General features: G+C 36.7%; 1 protein-coding gene across 2 annotated transcripts in view; it reads right to left on the bottom strand.

Annotated features, from left to right (window-relative positions):
• The window catches only part of TEX11 (testis expressed 11), a 330,215-nt gene that overhangs the window by 128,020 nt on the left and 178,597 nt on the right, over window positions 1–23,598 (bottom strand). For both annotated transcript variants that reach the window (XM_025372487.1, XM_025372486.1), the window contains 2 exons: window positions 4,618–4,769; window positions 2,424–2,509 (listed from right to left, as the gene is read on the bottom strand). In XM_025372487.1, the coding sequence (XP_025228272.1) occupies window positions 2,424–2,509; window positions 4,618–4,769 (238 nt within the window). The remainder of the gene's footprint in view (window positions 1–2,423; window positions 2,510–4,617; window positions 4,770–23,598) is intronic.

Here is a 23,598-nt window from a genome sequence, read left to right as displayed (position 1 = left end):
TTTTAGGCTGACAGGTTTTTATTTTCTTTCATTATTTTAAAGATGCTGCTCCACTGAGTTCTTGCTTGCATTGCTTCCGACAAGAAATCTGACGTTCTCTTTAATTTACTCCTCTGTATATAGGGTGCCATTTTTATCTGGCTGCTTTTAGGACATTCTCTTTATCATTGGTTTTGAGCATTTTGATTATGTGCGTTGGTGTCGTTTTGTATTTCTTGTGTTTGGGGTTTGTTAATACTTTTCTATCTGTGCATTTAGAGTTTTCATTAAGTTTTGAAAGTTTTATTTCTTCAAATATTTATTATCTCCATCCTCATTTGGGAATCCCAGTTACCCGTATATTAAGCTACCTAAAATTGTCCCTCGCCTCACTGAACTCTTTTAATTTTTTTAAGGTTTGTTTTCCCTGTGTATTTCATTTTCAATAGCTTATTTGCTATAACTTCAAGTTCATCAGTCTTTTCTTCTACAATGTCTAATATGATGTTAATACTATCCAATGTACTTCTCATCCTAAACATAGTTTTCATCTTTAGAAGTTTGATTTGGGTCTTTATATATCTTCCATGCCTCTACTTAACTTTGAATGCATGAAATAGAATCATAAGAGATGTCCTCTGCTAATGCTAACTTCTACGTCAGTTCTGGGTCAGTATCAATTGATTGCTTATTCTCCTCATTATAGGTTGTGTTTTCATGCCTCTTCATATGCTCAGTAATTTTTTTGCTGGATGCCAGACATTGTAAACTTTATCCTGTTGGGTGCTGTACAGTTTTATATTCCTATAAATATTCTTGAACTCTGCTCTGGGAAGCAATTAAGTTCCTTGGGATCAATTTGATCTTTTCACACCATACTTTTATAGTTTTTAAGGTAGTTCTGGAGCAGGACTTAGTGTAGGACTAATTATTCCCCTCTTCTGAGACAAGACACTTCTGAGTTTTCTACCCAATGCCCCATGAATTAGAGGTTTTCCAGACTAGGTGATAAGAACAGGCCTTATTTGCAACCCCATGTGAGTGCTAGGCACTCTTCCCTCTAATATTTTTAGACGGTTATTCTCCTAGCTTCAGGTAATTTTGCTTCATGTATGTCCTGATCAGAACTGTGCTAAACATCAGAAGAGGACCCTCATCTCACTGAAGCTCTTTTAAGTCTTTTATTCAGTGTGTTTAATTTTGAATAGCTTCTTTGCTCTGACTTCAAGTTTATCAATCTTTTCTTCTACAATGCCTAATCTATGCTATGTGGTCCTCTTCAGTACTTTGTCTTATAAATTCCGGCTGCCTTAGTCTCCTCAGACTCAGCTGCATCTCAAATCAGGACGCTTGCCAGGCTCTGCTTCAGATCCCCTTCTTGTGCTATATCCTGGAAACTCAAAGCAATAAGCTGCACAATTGTAATACTCTCTTTCTTTCTTTCTTCCTTCCTTCCTTTCTTTTTTTTTTTAGATAGAGTCTTGCTCTGTCACCAGGCTGGAGTGCAGTGGCGCGATCTCAGCTCACTACAACCTCTGCCTCCTGGGTTCAAGCGATTCCCCTGCCTCAGCTTCCTGAGTAGCTGGGATTACAGGCGCCCGCCACCACGTCCGGCTAATTTTTTGTATTTTAGTAGAGACGGGGTTTCACCATGTTAGCCAGGATGTTCTCGATCTCCTGACTTTGTGATCTCCCCGCCTCAGCCTCCCAAACTGCTGGGATTACAGGCGTAAGCCACTGTGCCCGGCCAATGCTCGCTTTATTTCTTATCTCCCAGGGACCATTCTCCTTCATTACCTGTTGTTCAGTGCCATAAAAGTCATTGTTTTTTCTTTTTGTCTATTTTGTCTTGTCCTTTGTGGAGGGGGATTTATTGTTCAAGAAGGGACATAAAACAGTCCCTGTTACTACATATTAATTGCAAGTGGAAGCAAACACAACTTTTTTTTAATGGTAAGTCCCATTTGATTTATATACACAGGGACATAAATGTATAATACACAAAGATTAGAAGGAAATATACCAAAATTATAAATGATTGCTCTTTGCTTTAAAAAAATTATTTTTAAGTTTTCAGGAAACTTGAGTTGTCTTGTAAAGGCTTTTTTTCCCCATTTTATTATTACACCATAACTTTTTAAAGGGAATAAAACTCTTTCTCAGCCCTCATGTTTAAAAAATTACATTCCTATATGTTAATATCAGCAATGACATTTCCCTACACTGTAAGCCCTCAATGGAGAGGAATCATGTCTTATTATTTTTAATAAACTCTTGCACAATGCTCATTAACACTCTACATTGTGAATATTTAATAAATATATGGTATCTAAACAGACAGATTATTAAAGTATTTGATGCTCTTTTATTTTTATAGTGAATGCACTATTTTTTGTTGCAGTGGAGAAATAATATAAAGAATGAAAAGGAGATTATTCTCAAACCTCAAAACTACTGGTAGCTTTTCTCCACAGAATGTTGTGTAACCAGTTCATTAATTCTGCTGTCAGTTGTCTTCCTGTTTGGTGAGCTGAAAATAAAAAAGAAAGCTCTGAAAACAAGAATCTAGGTCTATTACATTAAGTAAAGAGTGCTAACTATACTCAGAACCTATAATCTTTAAGTAATGGCTACACAAAAAAAATTCAGACAGGTTTTCACCATCAGTTTTAGGATTACTACCATAATTGATAATATAATGCAATCAGAGTTTGCTAGAATCACAGTCATTCTCCCATCAATCTGTGATAGTTTTCCAGCCTACTCTTTTTAACTTATTTTCCACATTCCAAATTAGATTATCATCTGGTGCCTTAATAAGGTTATTGTGAATGAGCAGACAGCAATGCCAGAAATCATTAATAAGAAGTGCTTATATTATTATGTACTAAATAGATCAGATCGAGTTCACAAGAAAGGCCAATTATGCCTTAAAGCCTCTGTAAAATACTTTAAGGCCATGCTTACACATAAACTTTATTACTTTAAATCTTAACTTGCGTTGATTGTTTCTGGTCTAGACATTTACAGAGTTCAAATACATTAGCACATTAAGGTAAAGTCTAAACTATAATAGAATTCTGTACCTCCTCTTCTGCCCCTTGGCATAAACTATCAATTTCCACAAAAGTCTTGACTAGAACATTAAGAATCTCTGACCCTCTAGCCCAATCAGCAAATGTAGTTTGTTCCATGACTTACTTAAAAACACTCGCATGAGAGTAAACAGCTACTAAATGTGTCTACTTGAAATATTATAATACTTTGAGAGTGTAAGTGTAAATTAGATGTCACAATAAAACTTAGTCCAAGTGGAATTTTAGGAAAATGAGTTATTCTCTACAATCAAGTTTTCTGGTTAACTGGCAGTTTACTTTCTTTAAATAAAAATCACTTCTGAATTTAAAAAGTCTAAATATTTTCATGAAAGTTCTTAAATTTTCTAAAAAGTAAACAAACTTCCTAGTTTTCTTAAGCACAATTTAACTTTTTCTTGACCATTTGAGGTCAACATTAACAACTATTTTATTGTATTGTACTATTAATATATCACAGCGATGCCTTTGGGAGTTGTTATACAGTACAGATTGCTATATTAAAAAATTTGTATCTGTTTTATAAAATTGATAGAGTTTTTTTCCTCCCTATGGTCAGGCTAGCTGTATACTTCCCTTTAAACCTTTTCTCTATTTGCAAAGTGCTACCATTAAAATGCTAAGAGTAGGAAAACTGGATAACCAAGTTTATCAAAACTGGGTCTAAAAATAATTGGTAAATGCCTGGAGGGAGGGGGTTATCAGTAAAATATGGTTCTTAGAGATCATCTAGTCAGATGACTTCCTTTAAAAGATTAATGACTTTGTTTTTATAGAAACATGATTCGTGCTTATAAAAATTCAAACAATATGGTAGAGTATTTAGAAGAAAGCAACACATCACCTAAAATGCCACCATTCAGAATAAACCCCAGAGTTAACATTTACTGACTATCAATCCAATTATATCTCTACATGCACTTAGTTGGAAAGACAAGGTGGTGAAGATAATTTTCTAAGAAAGGGATCATACTATCTATGTTCTTCAGGGTACAGAAGTTCTGCAGGGTGGCAGAGGATTAGGGGAATGCTGAGCAGATTTGGCTCTACATCTCTGCTTTAACCAGAAAAACTCTAATCTATTCCATTCAGGGTGGGGTTCATACAAGACTGCATCACAAAAGGATGCTGCTGCTGAAAAGAAATTAGAAACCAGGAGTTTAGTTCACAATCATCATTTTATAGTTGAAAATAATCAAGGTCCAGAGAAATTGACTTGTTCAAAGGTACACAGCTAAATTGAGATCAAACTAGAGATATGAAATTAGGCTTGTAACATTACAATATTCCACCATATGTGAGCTTTAAGCTCAGAAGTTTGTTTGTTTTCAATGTTTTCTTATTTTTGCTTAGTTTCTCATTCCACTTGCCCAATTTGTGGGATGTGGACAGGTGAGGTGTTACTGTTAAAAGACCATTAGGGAGGAAGGAAAAAAGAAAGTGGAAGAAATCCGTTGACTTGAGGATTTTGCTACTACTCTGACCTCTAAGAATTATACACAAATCAATACCTTTCTAAAACACTTGCGAAAATCCTACTGACCTAAAATGATTTCTTCAATCTTCTCCTTGGCAAGCAGTTCTTCCTTCCTTTGTAAAAGCATGTCAATATAGAGTAGCAGAACTTTTCCAGTATTTTCTGATGACTTAAAATGTTCATGAATAATCGTCAGGAAATGAAACCCAACAGATTCTCTGTACAAAGAGACACAATTTTAAGCAATGTGAACAGAAAAACTGGTTATTGATCAATGGGACTAAAATGTATTTCAGTGTGAACAAAATAAGCCAGATAAAAGCATATCTGAACTCAGGTAATGTTATTAAATGTCTAAATAAGCTTAATTTGTCAATATTACATGATTTAATTTAATTTCAGTTTATTAAGCCATAAACATTTTCTATTAACACCTATAGTCAGATAATCATTTCTCTCCTAATATCTAATTTATGTTTTTCCCAGAATTGATTGTAAGCTTTAAAAATTGGTTACTGAGATCCAGTGAAGTTACATGAAATGACATGAGAAATTTACTAGTTCCTCTGCCAAAACGTCTTTCTAAAAACTTGCTTGTGTTTGATTACACAAATAATACAAATATCTTCTATTTAAAAATGTAAACAGTTCATGGGTTGGGAGACTAAATATTGTTAACATGTTGATATTCCCAAAGTGATCTACAGATTTACAGATATTCATCCCTATTAAAATCCCAGGCCAAGTGTGGTGGCTCAGGCCTGTAATCCCAGCACTTTGGGAGGCTGAGGTGGGCAGATTGCTTGAGGCTACGAGTTTGAAACTAGCTTGGGCAAGATGGCAAATCCCTGTCTCTACAAAAAATTGGCAGCCGTGATGGCTCATGCTTGTAGTCTCAGCTACTAGCAAGGCTGAAGTGGGAGGATTGCCTGACCCTGGGAGGTCAAGGCTGCAGTGAGCTGTGATCAGGCTACTGCACTCCAGCCTGGGCAATAGACTGAGACCCTGTCTCAAAAAAACCCCAAAATTCCAATGATGTATTTTGCAGAAATGGAAAAAATCCATCCTAAAAGTAATATGGACTTTGCTCAAGGGACCCCAAAAGCCCTAAACAAACTTGAAGACAAAGAGCAAAATTAGAGGATTTGTATTTTCTGATTTCAAAACTTGAAGTCATAGTAATGAAAACATGTGGAACTGGCATAAAGATAGACATATAGACCAATTGAATGGAATAGACAACCCAGAAATAAATCTTGTCATATATCATCAAATTATTTGTGACAAAGGTGCCAGGACCATTTAATGGTGATATGACAGTCCTTTCAGCAAATGGTGCTAGGAAAACGGGATTTCCACATGCAAATGAATGAAATTGGATTCTTACCTTACATCATATACAAAAATTAATTCAAAATGGATCAAAGACCCAAAAGAGCGAGCTAAAAAACTGTTTCCATGGGACCAAGTGATCCTATATATAGAAGACTCTAAAGACTGCACCAAGAACTCTAAGAAATAACAAATTACTTCAGTAAAGTTGCAGGTTACAAAATCAACATACAAAAACCAGTAGCGTTTCTTTGTGCCAACAATATAATATCCAAAAAGGAAATTAAGAAAACAATCCTATTTACAATAGCATCAAAAATACATAAAATAGCTGGGCACAGTGGCTCACGCCTGTAATTCAAGCACTTTGAGAGGCTGAAGAGGGTGGATCACTTGAGGTCCGGAGTTCGAGACCAGACTGGCCAACATGGTGAAACCCTGTCTCTACTAAAAATGCAAAAATTAGCTGGGCATGGTGGTGTGTGCCTGTAATCTCAGCTACTCAGGAGGCTGAGGCAGGAGAAACACTTGAACCCAGGAGGTAGAGGTTGCAGTGAGCTGAGATCTCCAGCCTGGGTGACAGGGTGAGTAAGACTCCATCTCAAATATATATATATATATATGAATAAAAGTAACCAAGTAGGTGAAACATCTGTACACTGAAAACTATAAAACATTGATGAATTGAAGAAAACAAAAATAAATGGAAAGATATCCTGTATTCATTGATTGAAAGAATTAGTATTATTAAAATATCCATGCTACTCAAAGTGATCTACAAATGCAAGGAAATCCCTATCTTAAGTCCAATGGCATTTTTCACAGAAACAGAAAAACTAATATTAAAATTTGTAGGGAACCACGAAAGACTCTGTGCCAAAGCAACCTTAAAAACAAAAACAAAATTGGAGGCATCACACTTTCTGATTTCAAATTATACTACAAAGTTATAGTAATCAAAGCAGTATGGTACTGGCATAAAAACAGACATATAGACCAATGGAACAGAATCGAGAGCCTGGAAAAACAAAACAACAACAACAAAAAAACAAGTCTCTTTTGTGCTTGGGCTGGGCGCAGTGACTCACTCCTGTAATTCCAGCACTTCAGAAGGCCAAGGTTGGTGGATCACTTGAGGCCAGGACTTTGAGACCAGCCTGGCCAACGTGGCAAAACCCCGTCTCTACTAAAAATACAAAAATTAGCTGGGTGTGCTGGCACATGCCTGTAATTCCAGCTATGTGGAGAGGGCTGAGGCACAAGAATCACTTGAACCCAGGAGGCACAGGTTGCAGTAAGCCAGGATCATGCCACAGAACTCTAGCTTGGGTAACGGAGTGAGACTCTGTCTCAAAAAAATAATGTGTTTGGACAACTGGACATCCACCTGCAAAAGAATAAATTGAACACATCCTACGGAACACACACAAATCAACGGAAAATGCATTAAAAACTTAAATGTAAGACTTGAAACTGTAGAACTCCTAGAAGAAAAAAACAGGGAAAGAAGCTCTTTGAAATTGGCCTTGGCAAGGATTTTTTGTATAGAACACCAAAAGCAAAGGCAAATTTTTTTTTAAAGCAAAAACAAACAAAGGGAACTGTCAAACTAAAAAGCTTCTGCACTGCAAAGAAAACTTCAATATAATGAAAAGTCAAACTAATTTACATTCAAACCAACAGTGAGAGTGTTCCTATTTCTCCATAGCCTCGCCAGCATCTGTTGTTTTTTGACTTTTTAATAATTGCCATTCTGACTGGTGTGAGATGGTATCTAATTGTGGTTTTGATTTGCATTTCTCTAACGATCAGTAATGTTGAGCTTTTTTCCATATGTTTGTTGGCCACATAAATGTCTTCTTTTGAGAAGTGTCTGCTCATATTCGTCGCCCACTTTTTGACGAGGTTGTTTGTTTTTGTCTTGTAAATTTGTTTAAGTTCTTAGTAAATTCTGGATATTAGACCTTTGTCAGACGGGTAGATTGCAAAATTTTTTTCCCATTCTGTAGGTTGCCTGCTCACTCTGATGATAGTTTCTTTTGCTGTGCAGAAGCTCTTTAGTTTAATCATATCACCATTTGTCAATTTTAGCTTTTGTTGAACCATTGTGGTAGACAGTGTGGTGATTCTTTAAGGATCTAAAATCAGAAATACCATTTGACCCAGCAATCCCATTACTGGGTATATGCCCAAAGGAATATAAATCATTCTATTATAAAGATATATGCACACGTATGTGTATTGCAGCACTATTCACAATAGCAAAGACATGGAACCAACCCAAATGCCCATCAATGATAGACTGGATAAAGAAAATGTGGCACATATACATCATGGAATACTATGCAGCCATAAAAAGGAATGAGATCATGTCTTTCGCAGGGACATGGATGAAGCTGGAAGCCACCATCTCAGCAAACTAACACAGGAACAGAAAACCAAACACCACATGTTCTCACTCATAAGTGGGAGTTGAACAATGAGAATATACGGAGACAGGGGAAAAAACAACACACTCTGGAGCCTGTCAGGAGGTGGGGGTGAGGGGAGGGAGAGCATCAGGACAAATAGCTAATGCATGTGGGGCTTAAAACCTAGGTGACGGGTGGATAGGTGCAGCAAACCACCATGGCACACATATACCTATGTAACAAACCTGCACGTTCTGCACATGTATCCAGAACTTAAAGTAAAAAAAAAAAAAAAATACAGAATGCCCCAGTAAAATTAGAATTTCAGACAAACAAAAACTATTTTTTTTAGTATTAGTATGTCAGCGCAATAGTTGGGATGTACTTATTCTAAAATACTAGACATTGTTTATCTGAAATTTCAAATTAACCAAGTCTTGTATTTTATCTGGCAACTCTATTCATGAAACACCAGTTGCAAGAGTTCTCACCTTAATAAAAAGAGACCCATAGTTAAAAAAAAAAAAAAGTACCTTATTTACACATAGGTAGACATCCATTTACAAGGGTTGTGATTAGATCGGTTTACTTTGAATCAGTAAGTATTTCCTTGGCTCTCTGCTACACAAGTTTCAAATATATACCAAAGTGTAGAAAATAATGTAATGAACCTACACATCATTATTATCAGGCTGTAACAACATCAAAGCCAATCTTATTTAATCCATCCTTCCACCTCATTCACACACACACACAGACACACACACACACACACTCATGCTTTTGAAGTAAATTCCAGACATCCTATTAATCCACTTCTAAGTATTTTAATTATCTATCTCTTAAAGATAGAAACTCTTTTTTTGTAAAAATCATAAACATAATACTATCATTACAGTTTAAAACTTAACAAGATATCCTCAATATTCTTAAGTATTTAATTACTGTTCATATTTATGTAACTGTCTCATATATTATTGATTTTAAGCGTTTGACTCAGGATCTGAATAAGAGTCATACATTTCAATTGATTAAAATAACTAAATTTCTTTAATCTAAAAAAAAAAAGCCAACAAATAACCTTGATTTTGGACTTCTGGCCTCCAGAATTGTGAGAGAATAAATTTCTGTTGTTTTAAGTCATCCCACTTGTGGTAATTTGTTACAATACTCAGAAAACTAGTATATACAATGACCAAAATCTTAAAAACAGCTCAACAGATGAGCTTACACCAGAATGGAGAGGACAAAGGAAAGAATAAGTGAATTTGAAATAAAGTAGAGCTAGGTGCAGTGGTTGGTGCCTGTAATCCCAGCTACTTGGCAGGCTGAAGTGGGAGGGTTGCTTGAGTCCATGTGTTTGAGGCTGCAGTGAGCTATGATTATGCCACTGCACTCCAGTCTGGGCAACAGAGACCCTGTTTCAAAGAAAAGAAAGAAAGAAAGGAAGAAAAAGAAAGAAAAGGAAGGAAGGAAGGAAGGGAGGGAGGAAGGAAGGAAGGTCAGGAAAAATAAAAAAGTAGAAATTACCTAATCTGAACAACAGAGAGAAAACAGACTGAAAAGAAAAAGAAAAAAAAAAAAAAAAAAAACCGTATGGAGCCTCAGCGACCTGTAGGACAACAAAAAATGTATATTATGTCATCAGAATCCTGGAAGAGGAGAAGAAAGGTGAGGCAGAACAAATAAATATTCAAATAAATAACGTCTCAAATATTTGGGAAAAAAACATAAACCTAGAGATTCAAAGAGTGGTGCAAACTCCAAACATGACAAATCCAAAGAAATTCCATCCTAAGACATATCATAGTCAAACTTTTGATAAACAAAGACAAAGAAAAAAATATTGAATGCACAGAAAGAGAAATGATATCTTACCTACAGGAGCCATTTCACTGCTAGGAATTTACCCACTTGATTTGAAAACTTAGATCTACTCAAAAATCTTCATGTGAATGTTTACAGTAACTTTATTGATAATCACCAAACACGGGAAGCAACCAAGATGTCCTCCAATAGGTAAACAGATAAACAAAGAGATGAGCTATCAGTCACAGAAAAGACATAAAGGAACCTGCAATTCATATTGCTGAGTGGAAGAAGCCAATCTAAAAAGACTACATACTGAATGATTCCAGTTATGTGACATTGCAGAAATGGCACAAAAGCAAAAAGAAGGGCAGTAAGAAAAATAGAGAGTGAAAAGATGTGTTTGCCAGCATATCAGGAAAATGAAGAGGCAAGGCACAGAGGATTTTTAGGGTGGTGAAAATACCATGTGTGATACTATAATAGCAGATACATGTCATTATGCATGTCAAAATCTACAGGACTTTACCACACAACAAGTCAATTTCAATGCATACAAATTATATATAACTTGATATTATATATAATAATATATAATTTGATATTATATGTAATTTGATATTATATATATGTATAATTTGGGAGACTGGGGGAATCCTCAGATATAATACAGACTGTGACAAGAGACTCTAACAAATGTATGAAACAACTTCCCTAAAGGAAATGGGAGGACTAAATACTGACCTAAGTAACTCTGGAAATAAATAGAGTCTGTGAGAATAAAGGCAAAAGGAATTGCACATAAGCACTGTACTCTAGTTGACAAAGTTGTTTCCCATGGGGGTACAGGTGAACAATTCTGATACTGCTATACATGCATACTAAAATTGAACAATTAAAAAATTAAGTAAATGAATGATGGATGGTAAGAGCCAGGTTTCCCACTGTTGGATTGGGAACAGATAAGCAAGGGTAATTTGCAAGCAAGGCTAGAATGATCTAAGTGGTAATGAATTAGAATAGGAAACATCAGTAAGAACTTATGTTTAACTTAATATAGATACAGATGTTTACATACCAAAATATTTATATATGTCTATATACTCAGATTAGTATACACACATATATTTTCTTTGCTCTGTCAACTAATAAGGCCTAGAAGAAATGACACCCCAGTAGCAACAAGCACAACTAACACTCAGATCTTGGTTACTAATATACTTTGCAAGTGAGAGGAACTAGATTTCCTAGGAGAAATGGTTGATTCCAGGAGTGTAGCAAGAAATGCACAAGATGAACCTAGAACATTCTGTATTGTCAGAAAGAAAGGAATTGCTTTAAAAAAATAAAACCACCCACATTGATTGGGGTATATCAAAAGGGTGCAGGAGTCAACTAAAAGAGCTCCCAATGGCCAAAGCTAACACAATCTGAACAATAAAAATGTAGTATTGGGTTATAACCTAAAGAATAAAATACATATTCCCAAGTCCGTATTGATATAAGAATGATTGAACAAATTAATGAATTAGGGAGAAGAGACAAATCTCCCATGTAGAAGAATTCGAAATAATTTATCTAGATAACTATGCCTTTAAGCAGGGGAGCATAACTCCACAACTGCAAAGAGTATAGTATGTAAAGAGGAAAAATTTATAACTTCAATGTGTAGAGACTTGATGAATACTCAGCCAACTAATCAAGGTTAATATCAACAGACATAAATCATACTGACAGTATACACCCTTGATAACGATGTAATGAAAATGGTACTTTACCTGAGTGATTTTCCTCCCCAAACCCATAACCCCAACCTAATCACGAGAAAAACATCAGAAAAATTCTAATAAATAGGTATCCTACAAAATACCTGATGGGTAGTCTCAAGACTGTCAAAATCATCAAAAAGAAAAATATATCTAAGAAACTACTATGACCAAGTGAGGTCCAAGGAGATATGACAACTAAATGTAATGTGATATCATAGGTAAGATTCTGGAATAGAAGAAGAATATTAGGTAACAACAAAGGAAGTTGGAATTAACAACTGATTTTAGGTTAATAATAATGATGTATCAATATTGGTCCACTACTTATGACAAAGGTACTACAGTAATATAAGATGGCAATACTAGGGGAAACTGTGTACACTGTATATGGAAACTCCTTGTACTATCTTCTCAATTTTTCTGTAAACCTAAAAGTAAACTAAAATATAAAGCAGAGGTTAGGTACAATGGTTCACGCCTGTAATTTCAGTGCCTTGGGAGGCCAAGACGGGAGGATCAATTGAGGCCAGGAGTTCGGGATAAGCCTGGGCAACATAGTAAGATACCCCGTCTCTACAAAAAAATTAAAAAGAAAAAGAAAATTAGCTGAGTGTGGTGGTGTGTGCCTATAGTCCTGGCTACTGAGGAGGCTGAGGCAGGATGATCACTTGAGCCCAGAAGTCTGAGGTTACAGTGAGCTATAATTGCACTCCAGCCTGGGTGCTAAGAGTGAGGCCCTGTCTCTAATAAATAAACATTTTTAAAAAGGTTTTAAAAATATAAATAAATCAGAAAATAAAAATTTAAGTGGCACGCTTAAGCTCTAACACATCAATAATTACAAATAATGTAAACAGTCTAAATATACCCATTAAAAGAAAGAAATTGGCAGCATAGACTAAAATAAATATGCAAAGAAAACAATCAGCAAAATGAAAAGGCAACTTACAGAATGGAAGAAAATATTTGCAAACCATATATCCAATAAGAGGCTAATATCTAAAATATGTAAGGAACTCATTTAACTCAAGAGGAAAAAAAATCAAACCACCTGATTTAAAAATGTGCAAAGCTTTGGGAGGCCGAGACGGGAGGATCACGAGGTCAGGAGATCGAGACCATCCTGGCTAACACGGTGAAACCCCGTCTCTACTAAAAAAATACAAAAAACTAGCTGGGCGAGGTGGCGGGCGCCTGTAGTCCCAGCTACACGGGAGGCTGAGGCAGGAGAATGGCGTAAACCCGGGAGATGGAGCTTGCAGTGAGCTGAGATCCGGTCACTGCACTCCAGCCCGGGTGACAGAGCAAGACTCCGTCTCAAAAAAAAAAAAAAAAAAAAAGTGCAAAGAACTTGTACTGACATTTTCCCAAAGAAAACATACAAATAGCCAGAAGATATTAAAAAGATGCTCAAAATCACCAACCATCAGGGAGATGCAAATTAAAACCACCTGTTAGGATGGCTATTGTGAAAAAGTCAAAAGATAAGTGTTGGTGAGGATGTGAAGAAATTGGAACTCTTGTGCACTGTTGGTGGGAATGTAAAATGGTACAGCCACTATGGAGAATAATATGGTGGTTTCTCAAAAAAAATTAAAAATAGAACTACCATATGACCCAGCAATTTCACTTCTGGGTACATATCCAAAATAATTGAAAGCAGGGTCTCGAACAGATATTTGTACACTCATATTCATAGCATTATTCACATGTGCTAAAATGTGGAAGTAACCCAAGTGTCCATTGACAGATGAATGGATAAGTAAAATGTGATATGTATATATATATATAATGGAATATTATTCAGCCTTCAAATGAGAGAAGCCTGTGATGTGCAACAAAGTGAATAAACGTGGAGGACACTATGCTAAGTAAAATATGTCAGACACAGAAAAACAAATACTACATGATCTCACTAATATATGAAGGCTAAAAAGAAGTTTAAACTCATAGTAATAGATAATAGAATGGTGGTTACTAGAGTTTGGTGGGTGGGGGAATGGGGGAGATGCTGGTCAAAGGATATACACTTTAAGTTATAAATTGATTAAGATCTGGAGACTTAATGTACAGCATGGCGACTATAGTTAATAATAATGTATTATATACTTGAAATTTGCTAAGAACAGATCTCAAGTATCCTCTCTATAAAAAAAGGAAACTATGAAGTGATGGATATGTGTTAATTGGCTTGGTTGTGGTAATCACTTCACAATATGAAGGTATATCAAAACATCACATTAAATATACACAATTTTTAATTGTCAATTATATCTCAAAAAGGTAGGGGAAAGTCCCAAACATGTCCCACCTGTAGAGTGTGTACAAGAAACTTACTCCAAAAAAACTGATATAGGAGGGTTGAAAATAAAAGTTTGGAAAAAAAATACACCACGAAACCATTAATCAAAAGTAGGTGCGGCTATATTTTTTATTTTCATTGTGGCATAGTTGATATACAATAAACACTGCACATGTTTAATGTATACAATTTGATGAGCACACTCAAGATATCACCACAATCAATGTAATAAATATATCAGTCACCTCCAAAAGTTCCCTTGGGTCTCTTTGTGCTTTTTTTGTTTTGTTTTTTGGTGTAAGAATTCTTAGCATGATATCTACCCTCTTAACACAATTTTGAGTGCACAATGCTTTATTGTTAGCTGAAGGCACTACATTGTACAGATCTCTAGAACTTTTTCATATTGTGTAACTGAAACTTTATACATATTGAGCAACAATACCCCCTCTCCCCCACCTCCCAGCCCCTAGTAACCACCATTCTATTCTGTTTCTATTAGTTTTACTATTTTAGATACCTCACAGAAGTGGAATCACACAGTATTTGTCTTGTGACTAGCTTATTTCACTTAACAAAATGTCCTCCATGTTCATCCATGCTGTCACAGATAGTAGGATTTCCTTCTTTTTAAGGTTGAATAATATTCCATCATATATATGTATATATGTATATATGTATACACACACATATAAATATCACATTTTGCTTATCCATTCTTCCACTAATAGACACTTGGTTTGCTTTCCACATTTTAGTGAATATGAATAATACTGTAATGAACATGGGAGTGAAGATATATCTTTCAGATCCTACTTTTAGTTCTTTGGGGTATATACCCAAAAGTAGAATTCCTGGATCATATGGTAGTTCTAATTTTTTGACAAACTGCCATACTGTTTCCACAGGGTTTCTACCATTTTACATTCCCATCAGCACTGTACAAAAATTTCAACTTCTGGCTGGGTGCAGTGGCGCACGCCTGTAATCCCAGCAACTTTGGGAGGCCAAGGTGGGTGGATCACCTGAGGTCAGGAGTTCAAGACCAGCCTAAATAACATGGTGAAACCCTGTCTCTACTAAATACAAAAAATTAGCCAGGCGTGGTGGTGCACGCCTGTAATCCCAGCAACTTGGGAGGCTGAGGCAGGATAATCCCTTGAACCCGGGAGAAGGAGATTGCAATGAGCAGAGATCGTGCCATTGCACTCCAGCCTGGGCAACAAGAGCAAAACTCCATCTCAAAAAAAAAAAAAATTCCAACTTGTCTACATCCTTGCCAACACTTGTTATCTTTTCTTAAAAATAATATCTATCCTAATAGGTGTGAGGTGATATCTCATGTGGTTTTGATTTGTATTTCCTTGATGATTAGTGGTTAATCGTTTAAAAAATGTGGTATATATTTATATACAATGGAATATTATTCATCCTTAAAAAGAAAGAAATTCCCTCATTTACAAAAACATGGATGAAGCTGTAGGGATGTTATGTTAAGTGAAACAAGCCAGACACAGAACAACAAATACTGCATGATTTCACTCATATATGGTCTCTCAAAAAGTCAAACTCATTGAAACAAGGTAGAATGGTGGTCACCAAGGGCAGTAGTGGCAGGGTTGGAGTGAGGGATGGGTAGGAAAATATTAGTTAAAGGGTACAAACTTGTAGTTATGCAAGACGAATAGGTTCTGGTGACAGCATGGTGACTATAGTTAACAATAATATATTATGTACTGAAATTTACTAAGAGAGTAGATCTTAAGTATTCTTACCACACAAAGAAGTAACTATGTGAGGTGATGGATATGTTAATTGGCTTCATTGTGGTAATCATTTCACGATGTATACATATATCAAAATATATTGTTCACCTTGACTATATACAATTTTTCAATTATACTTCAATAAAGTTGAAAAAGGATCTTGTTTACAAAACATTGAAAGGAAGTTTTCTTGTATAACAAACCTGTACATGTACTTCTGAACCTAAAATAAAAGTAAAAAAAAAAACCCAAATATTGAAAGGAGTTTCATTTTTCTTTTCTTTTCTTTTTTTTTTTTTTTTTTTTTTTTTTTGAGATGGAGTCTCGCTCTGTCACCAGGCTGGAGTACAGTGGTGTGATCCCGGCTCACTACAACCTCCACCTCCCGGGTTCAAGTGATTCTCCTGCCTCAGCCTCCTGAGTAGCTGGGACTACAGGCACGCGCCACCATGCCCAGCTAGTTTTTGTATTTTTAGTACAGACGAGGTTTCACCATGTTGGCCAGGATGGTCTCGACCTCTTGACCTTGTGATCTGCCCGCGTTGGCCTCCCAAAGTGTTGGGATTACAGGCGTGAGCCACCGTGCCAAGCCTGAAAGGAGTTTCTAATTCAATACTTAAAAAAAAAAAGGGCAAAAGATTTGAACAGGCATTTCACAAAAAGGGATACACACAAGAAAAGCAAATGAAAAAAAATGCTCAACATTATTAGTCATTATAAAAGTGCAAATTAACGCCACAATGAGACATCATACCTATTTAAAAGGCTGACTATACCAAATGTGGGCCAGAATGTGGAGAAACTGAAACTCTCAAACATTGCTGATAGGAATGTTAAATGAGTGTTGTAACTACTTTGGAAAAGCTTGGCCATTTCTTGAAAATTTAAATACACAGTACCTGTCTTAGTCTGTTTTGTGCTGCTGTAACAGAATACTCGAGGCTGTGTAATTTATAAAGAAAAGTTTACTTAGCTCACAGTTCTAGTATGATAGCATGGCCCTGGCTTCTAGTGAGGGCTTTTGTGCTGCATCATAACTTGGTGGAGAGGGTTCAAAGGGGAAGCAGATAGGAGCAAAGAGGCAAAACCCAAGTGATATCCTGGCTTTATAACAACTCACTCTCCTCGCAACTGATTCATCCCTGTAAGAACTCATCCAGCCTCTTGAAACAATAACTCACTCACTACTGCAAGAACAGCCCCAAGTTATTCATGACCCCCATGACCCAAACACCTCCCACGTCCTAACACTGCCACATTGGAGATAAAATTTAAACATAAATTTTGCTGGGGGCAAACCATATTCAAACCATAGCACTACCTACCATCCAAACCAGACTTTTCACTTCTATGTATTTGCCAAAAGAAATGAAAGCAAATGTCCATACAAAGAGACACACATGAATGCTCACAGCAGCTTTATTTGTAATATCCTAAAACTGAAAACAATCAAAATATCTATGAACAGCTGAATAGATAAACAAATTGTAGGCTATCCATACAACAGACTGCTAGTCAGCAATAAAAAAAGTATAAACTATATAGATACATGCAACAACATAGGTGGACCTCAGGGAATCATACTGAGTTAAAGAAGCCAGACTAAAAAGTATACTTGATTTCATTTATATAAAAATCTAGAAAATGCAAATGAAGCTATAGTGACATTCAGTGATCAATGGCTGTCTGATGAAGGAGAGGTAGGGAGAGATTACAAAAGACCACAAGGAACCTTTTGGGGGTGGTAAATATGTTTATTATCCTGATTGCGATAATGGGTTCATAAGTACGTATGTGTGATCAAAGCTTACTGTACACTTATTCCAAATATATGCATTTAACTGTAGGTTGATTACGCCTTCATAAAGCTGTTTTAAAAATAACAATATAACATAAAATTAAGCATTTCTTTGCATAATTGCTAGAGGTGGGTGGGAAGGCCAGCTAGAAGTATCATTATAAACTTAGTGTCAACTTGCATAGAGAACCCTGGAGATTGCTCTAAAGAAGTTTACAGGCCGGGTGCGGTGGCTCAAGCCTGTAATCCCAGCACTTTGGGAGGCCGAGACGGGCGGATCACGAGGTCAGGAGATCGAGACCATCCTGGCTAACACGGTGAAACCCCGTCTCTACTAAAAAATACAAAAAAAACTAGCCGGGCGAGGTGGCGGGCGCCTGTAGTCCCAGCTACTCGGGAGGCTGAGGCAGGAGAATGGCGTGAACCCGGGAGGTGGAGCTGGCAGTGAGCTGAGATCCGGCCACTGCACTCCAGCCTGGGCGACAGAGCGAGACTCCGTCTCAAAAAAAAAAAAAAAAAAAAAAAGAAGTTTACATCTCTAAGGAATGTACTAAGTATTCATTTCCAGGTTATACTGGAATCTCAGCTTCTTGGAGTTAGTTTCATAGAAAACAAAGAGTATGTTTGCAAATTTAGCAAATTGTGAGAATTCACTACGTATTAGAAATATAGGGTACATAATTGATTCTTTAAAAGAATAAGAACTATAAATTGTTATAATGCAAATACAGACATCACTGACCTTCTGGTTTAATGATAATGATCATTTTTCCATTTCAGGGTATAAAAACTGTGCACATATAAAGTCACTTTTTCATTGATTCTTAGTTTTAGGCTCTACCTGAAAAACCTTAACTCTGGTTGCAACTATTTGCTTTGCAGTTGCAAAACCCACTCCAATATCTATCTGGTTGATCTGCCACTATGGAGTCCCCTAAAACTTTAGCTTTGCCATATTCATATGTATCCTTGAAAGTGCTCGTGTATATATGTGTGTGTACGTGTGTGTATCTCTACTATTTATGGTTGTTGGACTTTAGTTCACAAACTAGCACCTGAATAAGAATCTTGCAATCATAGAATTTAGAGCTAGAAGGAACCTTAAAGTTTATTTATTCTAACTTCCTCCACCCTGCCTCCTACCCCATCATTTACAAAAGGAACTAAGGCCTCATATTAGTTTTCTATTGCTGTTGTAAAACACTGCCACAAACTTAGTGATTTAAAACAAAACTCACCAGGTGCGACGGCTCATGTCTGTGACATGGTCTTTGGAAGGCCAAGTCAGGAGGATTACTGGAGCTCAGGAGCTCAAGACCAGCCTGGGTAATATAGTGAGACCCTGTCTCTACACACACAAAAAAATTTTAAATAGCTGGGTATGGTGGTGTGCGCCTGTAGTCCCAGCTACTTAGAAGGCTGAAGTGGAAGGGGCACCTGAGCCCAGGAAGTCAAGGTTGCAGTGAGCAGAGGTCACGCCACTGCACTCCAGCCTAGGTGCCAGAGCAAGACTCAATCTCAAAAACAAACAAACAAACAAACAAAACAAAAAAACCCCAAAATACTCACTTGTTATTTCCCAATTCTGTAGCTCAGAAATCCATTCAGGCTTAGGCTCGCACAAGGCCAAAGGCAAGATACTGGCCATCCTGGACTCTTATATGGAGGCTCTGGGGGAAATCCACTTCTAGGCTCATTCAGGCTATTGGCAAAATTCAGTTCTGTGAGGTTCTAGGACTGAGGTCCGATTTCCTTGCTGGCTGTTGGCTGCGATTTGTGTCAGCTCCTAAAGGTCACTTGTATTCCTTGGCTTGTGGTTCATTCTCTCTTCAGAGCCAGTAATTGTGTGCTAAATACTTCTTGTGCTTTGAATCTATCTGAATTCTTCTGTATTCTTCTTCTGCTTTTAAGCGCTTGTGTGGTTATATTGGGCCTACCTAGATAATCCAGGATAATCTCCCTATTTTAAATTCAACTGGTTAGTGACTTTAATTACATATACAGAATCAATTTTGCCATGTAAGGTAACATATTCACAGCCCCAGAGATCAGGGCATGGAAGCCCCTTTGGGGCCATTATTCTGCTTGTCACTGGCCCTGAGAAGCTAAATGACTTGTCTGAGGTCCCATGGTCATTTAGTTAGTAGCAAGGACTCGTTCCAATATACCACATGTCACCTCTTACTGACATATACTCACTGCTCATGTTAAATGGCGTTTTAGCAATCATCACTTTAATGCCTGTAAATGGGCTCAGTGTTAGTAAAACTGTCTTGCAATTTACTCTTAGACATAGCTCACAAGTGCTGATAAAACCGCTAAAGAAGCTAAATGCAGTATGATCATGTCCAGGAATACTAACCTTATGTAAAATGATGGATTTGAATTCTATTCCATAGACATACAGCTCAACTTGGAATGAAATATTATGTTTATTATATTAGTTCTAATGCTTTTCCAGAAATGGTAACAGCTAAAGTGTTGAATGCTTATCATATGCCAGGAATTTTACATTCCTTATTTAATCTTCAGAAAACCCCAAAGGTAAGTACTATTCCTTAATAGTAAACTGAAGCATATATAGTTTAAATAATTTGCATAAGGTTAAGCATCTGCAAAGTGGAGGAACAAGAACTTGAAAACATGTAATCTGACTCTGAAGTCCACATTTTAAAATTATTCTATACTGGATGAATACTGAATATTTATTTATTTATTTATTTCTGAAGAAGTTTTAGATTTACCTTTTATTTTTATTTCTTCTTATTATAAGTAAATAATATGTACATTTTTATAAGTACATAGTATGTACACATTTATGGGGTACATGCAATAGTTTGACACAAGCATACAATGTGTAATGATCAATCCAGGGTAATTGGGATACCCATCACCTCAAGCATTTATCATTTCTTTTTGTCGTGAATGTCCCAATTTCACTTTTAGTTGTTTTAAATATACAGTAAATTATTACTAACTACAGTCACCCTATCATGCTACTGAATGCTAGATTTTATTCCATCTATCTAACCTTCAGTTTAAAACAGCAGATTGAGTCCACTTATTTACCTCAAAAAAATAGAATGAATGTAAGAATAAATATATAGTAGAGCCAGAGAGCAGGAAAATATATTGTCTTTGGTCAGAAACTTTAAAGAATTTCTATAATTAAAAGCCATCAGACTGATGGAAAAATCAAGAGGTGAGAATCCTGAAACCCAACAGAAACCAAAAAGGAGGCCATTGAAGAAATAGCTAGGTTCCCACCCCGCCAAAAAAAAAAAAAAAAAAAACAGCCTAGGAAACCCCACAAAATTAGAAATTAATTAGTAGGGGACAGGAAAAATTTGTGATGGTCATAGAGGAACTGCAGAAACTATTCCAATTCTCTGTTGTGCACGCAAGGTATAGAGGCCATTGATGTTTGACCCCAGGCTCTGCTGTCAAACCTTCTAAACCATGTAAGGGATCAGTTATGGGAACCTCCCGGCTTGAGTATAAGGGACAGGAAGACTGTAGATATGAGAAAAGGGGTAAAGAGGAAAATCAATCAGCACAGTAGTGAAAATCCTTATATAGCACGAGAACTAATTTCCTACTTTGCATATCAATATGGAGATGGGGGCTAGTGTCTCTAGCCCACTGTAATAGCTAGTCTCTAAAGATATACTCCCAATAAATTATGTTTCCTAGTATTCATGCCCTTGTGTAGTCCTCTCCCCTTGAATCTAGACTGGCTCTGTGACTTGCTTTTAACAGTGCATGACTTCTAATTAGACATAAGAAGCCTTGCAGTATCTACCTGGTCTCTTGGAACTTTGGATGAAGCTAATTATCAGTAAGAAGTCCAACTACCCTGAGGATGTAACACTGGGAGGAATTCTAACCTAGACACATGAAGAAAGAGACAGAGATGCCTGGGTAGCATCCCGCCATACCAGTGACTTCCAGCCTAGACAACAGACACACGAGTGAAGAAAACATAGAGTGTTCAGCCCAGCCAAGGCTTTAGAATCTAAAATTTAGATGCCTCTAACACCAGCCACTATCTGACTGCAACCATATAAGACTCCAGGCAACAACCACCTAAGTTAAGCCCAATCAACCCACAGCACCATGAGATAATAATAAACTAGTGATTCAAACGGCTAAATCTTAGGGTTGTTTGCTACACAACAATAGATAACCCAAAGACCCAAAGAAATCCCACCTATCTACATGACAGAGTGGAGACACCCGCAGCTAGCCAGAACACTCATGTGGGGAGTTATTCCAAGGGATGTCAAAGGATCAAACCACAAACTATTGGTAGTAGATCTTTTCTTTTAAAAACATGAAGAGAATCAAGATCATCTGAAGAAACTACACATTTGAAGAAAATGAATAACCTTAAAGAGAAGCATCAAAATGAACAAAGTGACCCATGAGGAAAGAAAGTAAATGTAGAAAACAAACAATAAACGCCTTTAAAATGTTTGTCACCATGCATTGGATCTGTTTATCATCATCATCATCATCATCCTCATCCTCATTTCCTAATAGATTGTTGCTTGAGATATCTTTGATCATCTTGGTTTACAAAAGGCCTTTCTAGGCATGACAAAAAATCCACAAGTATAAAAAAAGAAGGCTGACAAATTTAATTTCATCAAAACTTTGTTAACTTTTACTTTGAAATAACTATAGATCCACAGGAAATTGCAAAAAATAATATATATATAAGGAAGTCCCATGTACCCTCACCCAATTTCCTCCTATAGTTAAATCTTATATAACTATAGAACAATATCGAAGTAGGAAACAGCATTGGTACGATGTGTGAACAGGCATACTTCATTTTATTGCACTTTTCTTTATTGTACTTTACAGTTACTAGTTTTTTGTTTGTTTTTGAGACAGGGTCTCACTCTGTCACCCAGGCTGGAGTGAAGTGCTGTGATCATAGCTCACTGTGGTCTTGATTTCCTGGCTCAAGTCTCCTGAGTAGTCTCAGCCTCCCGAGTAGTTAGAACTCTAAGCATGTGCCACCAGATACTGTTCTGTTTGTTTGTTCTACAAATTGAAGATGTGTGGCAACCCTGAACCAAGCAAGTCTACAGGTACCATTTTTCTAGCAGCATGCACTCTCTTTGTGTCTCTGTGTCACATTTAAGTAATTCTTGCAATATTTCAAATTTTTTCATTATTATTATAACTGTAAACAGTGATCTTTGATGTTAACATTGTAATTGTTTTGGGGTACCATGAACTAAGTCCAAATGTGTGTGTTCTAACTGCTTCATTGACTAGTTATTCCCCATCTCTCTCCCTTTCCTTGGGCACCCCTATTCCCTGAGACACAGCAATACTGAAACTAGGCCAATTAATAACCCTACAATGGCCTCTAAGTGTTCAAGTAAAAGGAAGATTCACACATCTCTCATTTTAAATCAAAACCAGGGATGATTAAGCTTAGTGAGGAAGGCATGTTGAAAGCCAAGCTAGGCCGAAAGCTAGGCCTCTTGTGCCAAACAGCCAAATTGCGACTGCAAACAAAAAGTTCTTGAAGGCAATTAAAAGTGCTACTCCAGTGAACACAAAAATTATAAGAAAGCAAAACAGTCTTATTGCTAATATGGACAAAGTTTTAGTGGTCTGGATAGAAGATCAAACCCAGCCACAACATGTTCTCGAGCCAAAGCCTAATCCAGAGCGACACCCTAACTCTCTTTATTCTATGAAGTCTTAGAGAGGTGAGGAAGCTTCAGAAGCAAAATTTGAAGCTACCAGAGGCTGGTTCTTGTGGTTTAAGGAAAGAAGCTGTCTCCATAACATAAAAGTGCAATGCGAAGCAGCAAGTTCTGATGAAGAAGCTGCGGCA

Source organism: Theropithecus gelada, chromosome X (assembly GCF_003255815.1).
Source record: "Theropithecus gelada isolate Dixy chromosome X, Tgel_1.0, whole genome shotgun sequence".
NCBI classification, from domain to species: Eukaryota; Metazoa; Chordata; class Mammalia; order Primates; family Cercopithecidae; genus Theropithecus; species Theropithecus gelada.
The sequence above is the reverse complement of the archived record's forward strand: the minus strand, read 5'-3'. Positions and strand labels throughout refer to the sequence as shown.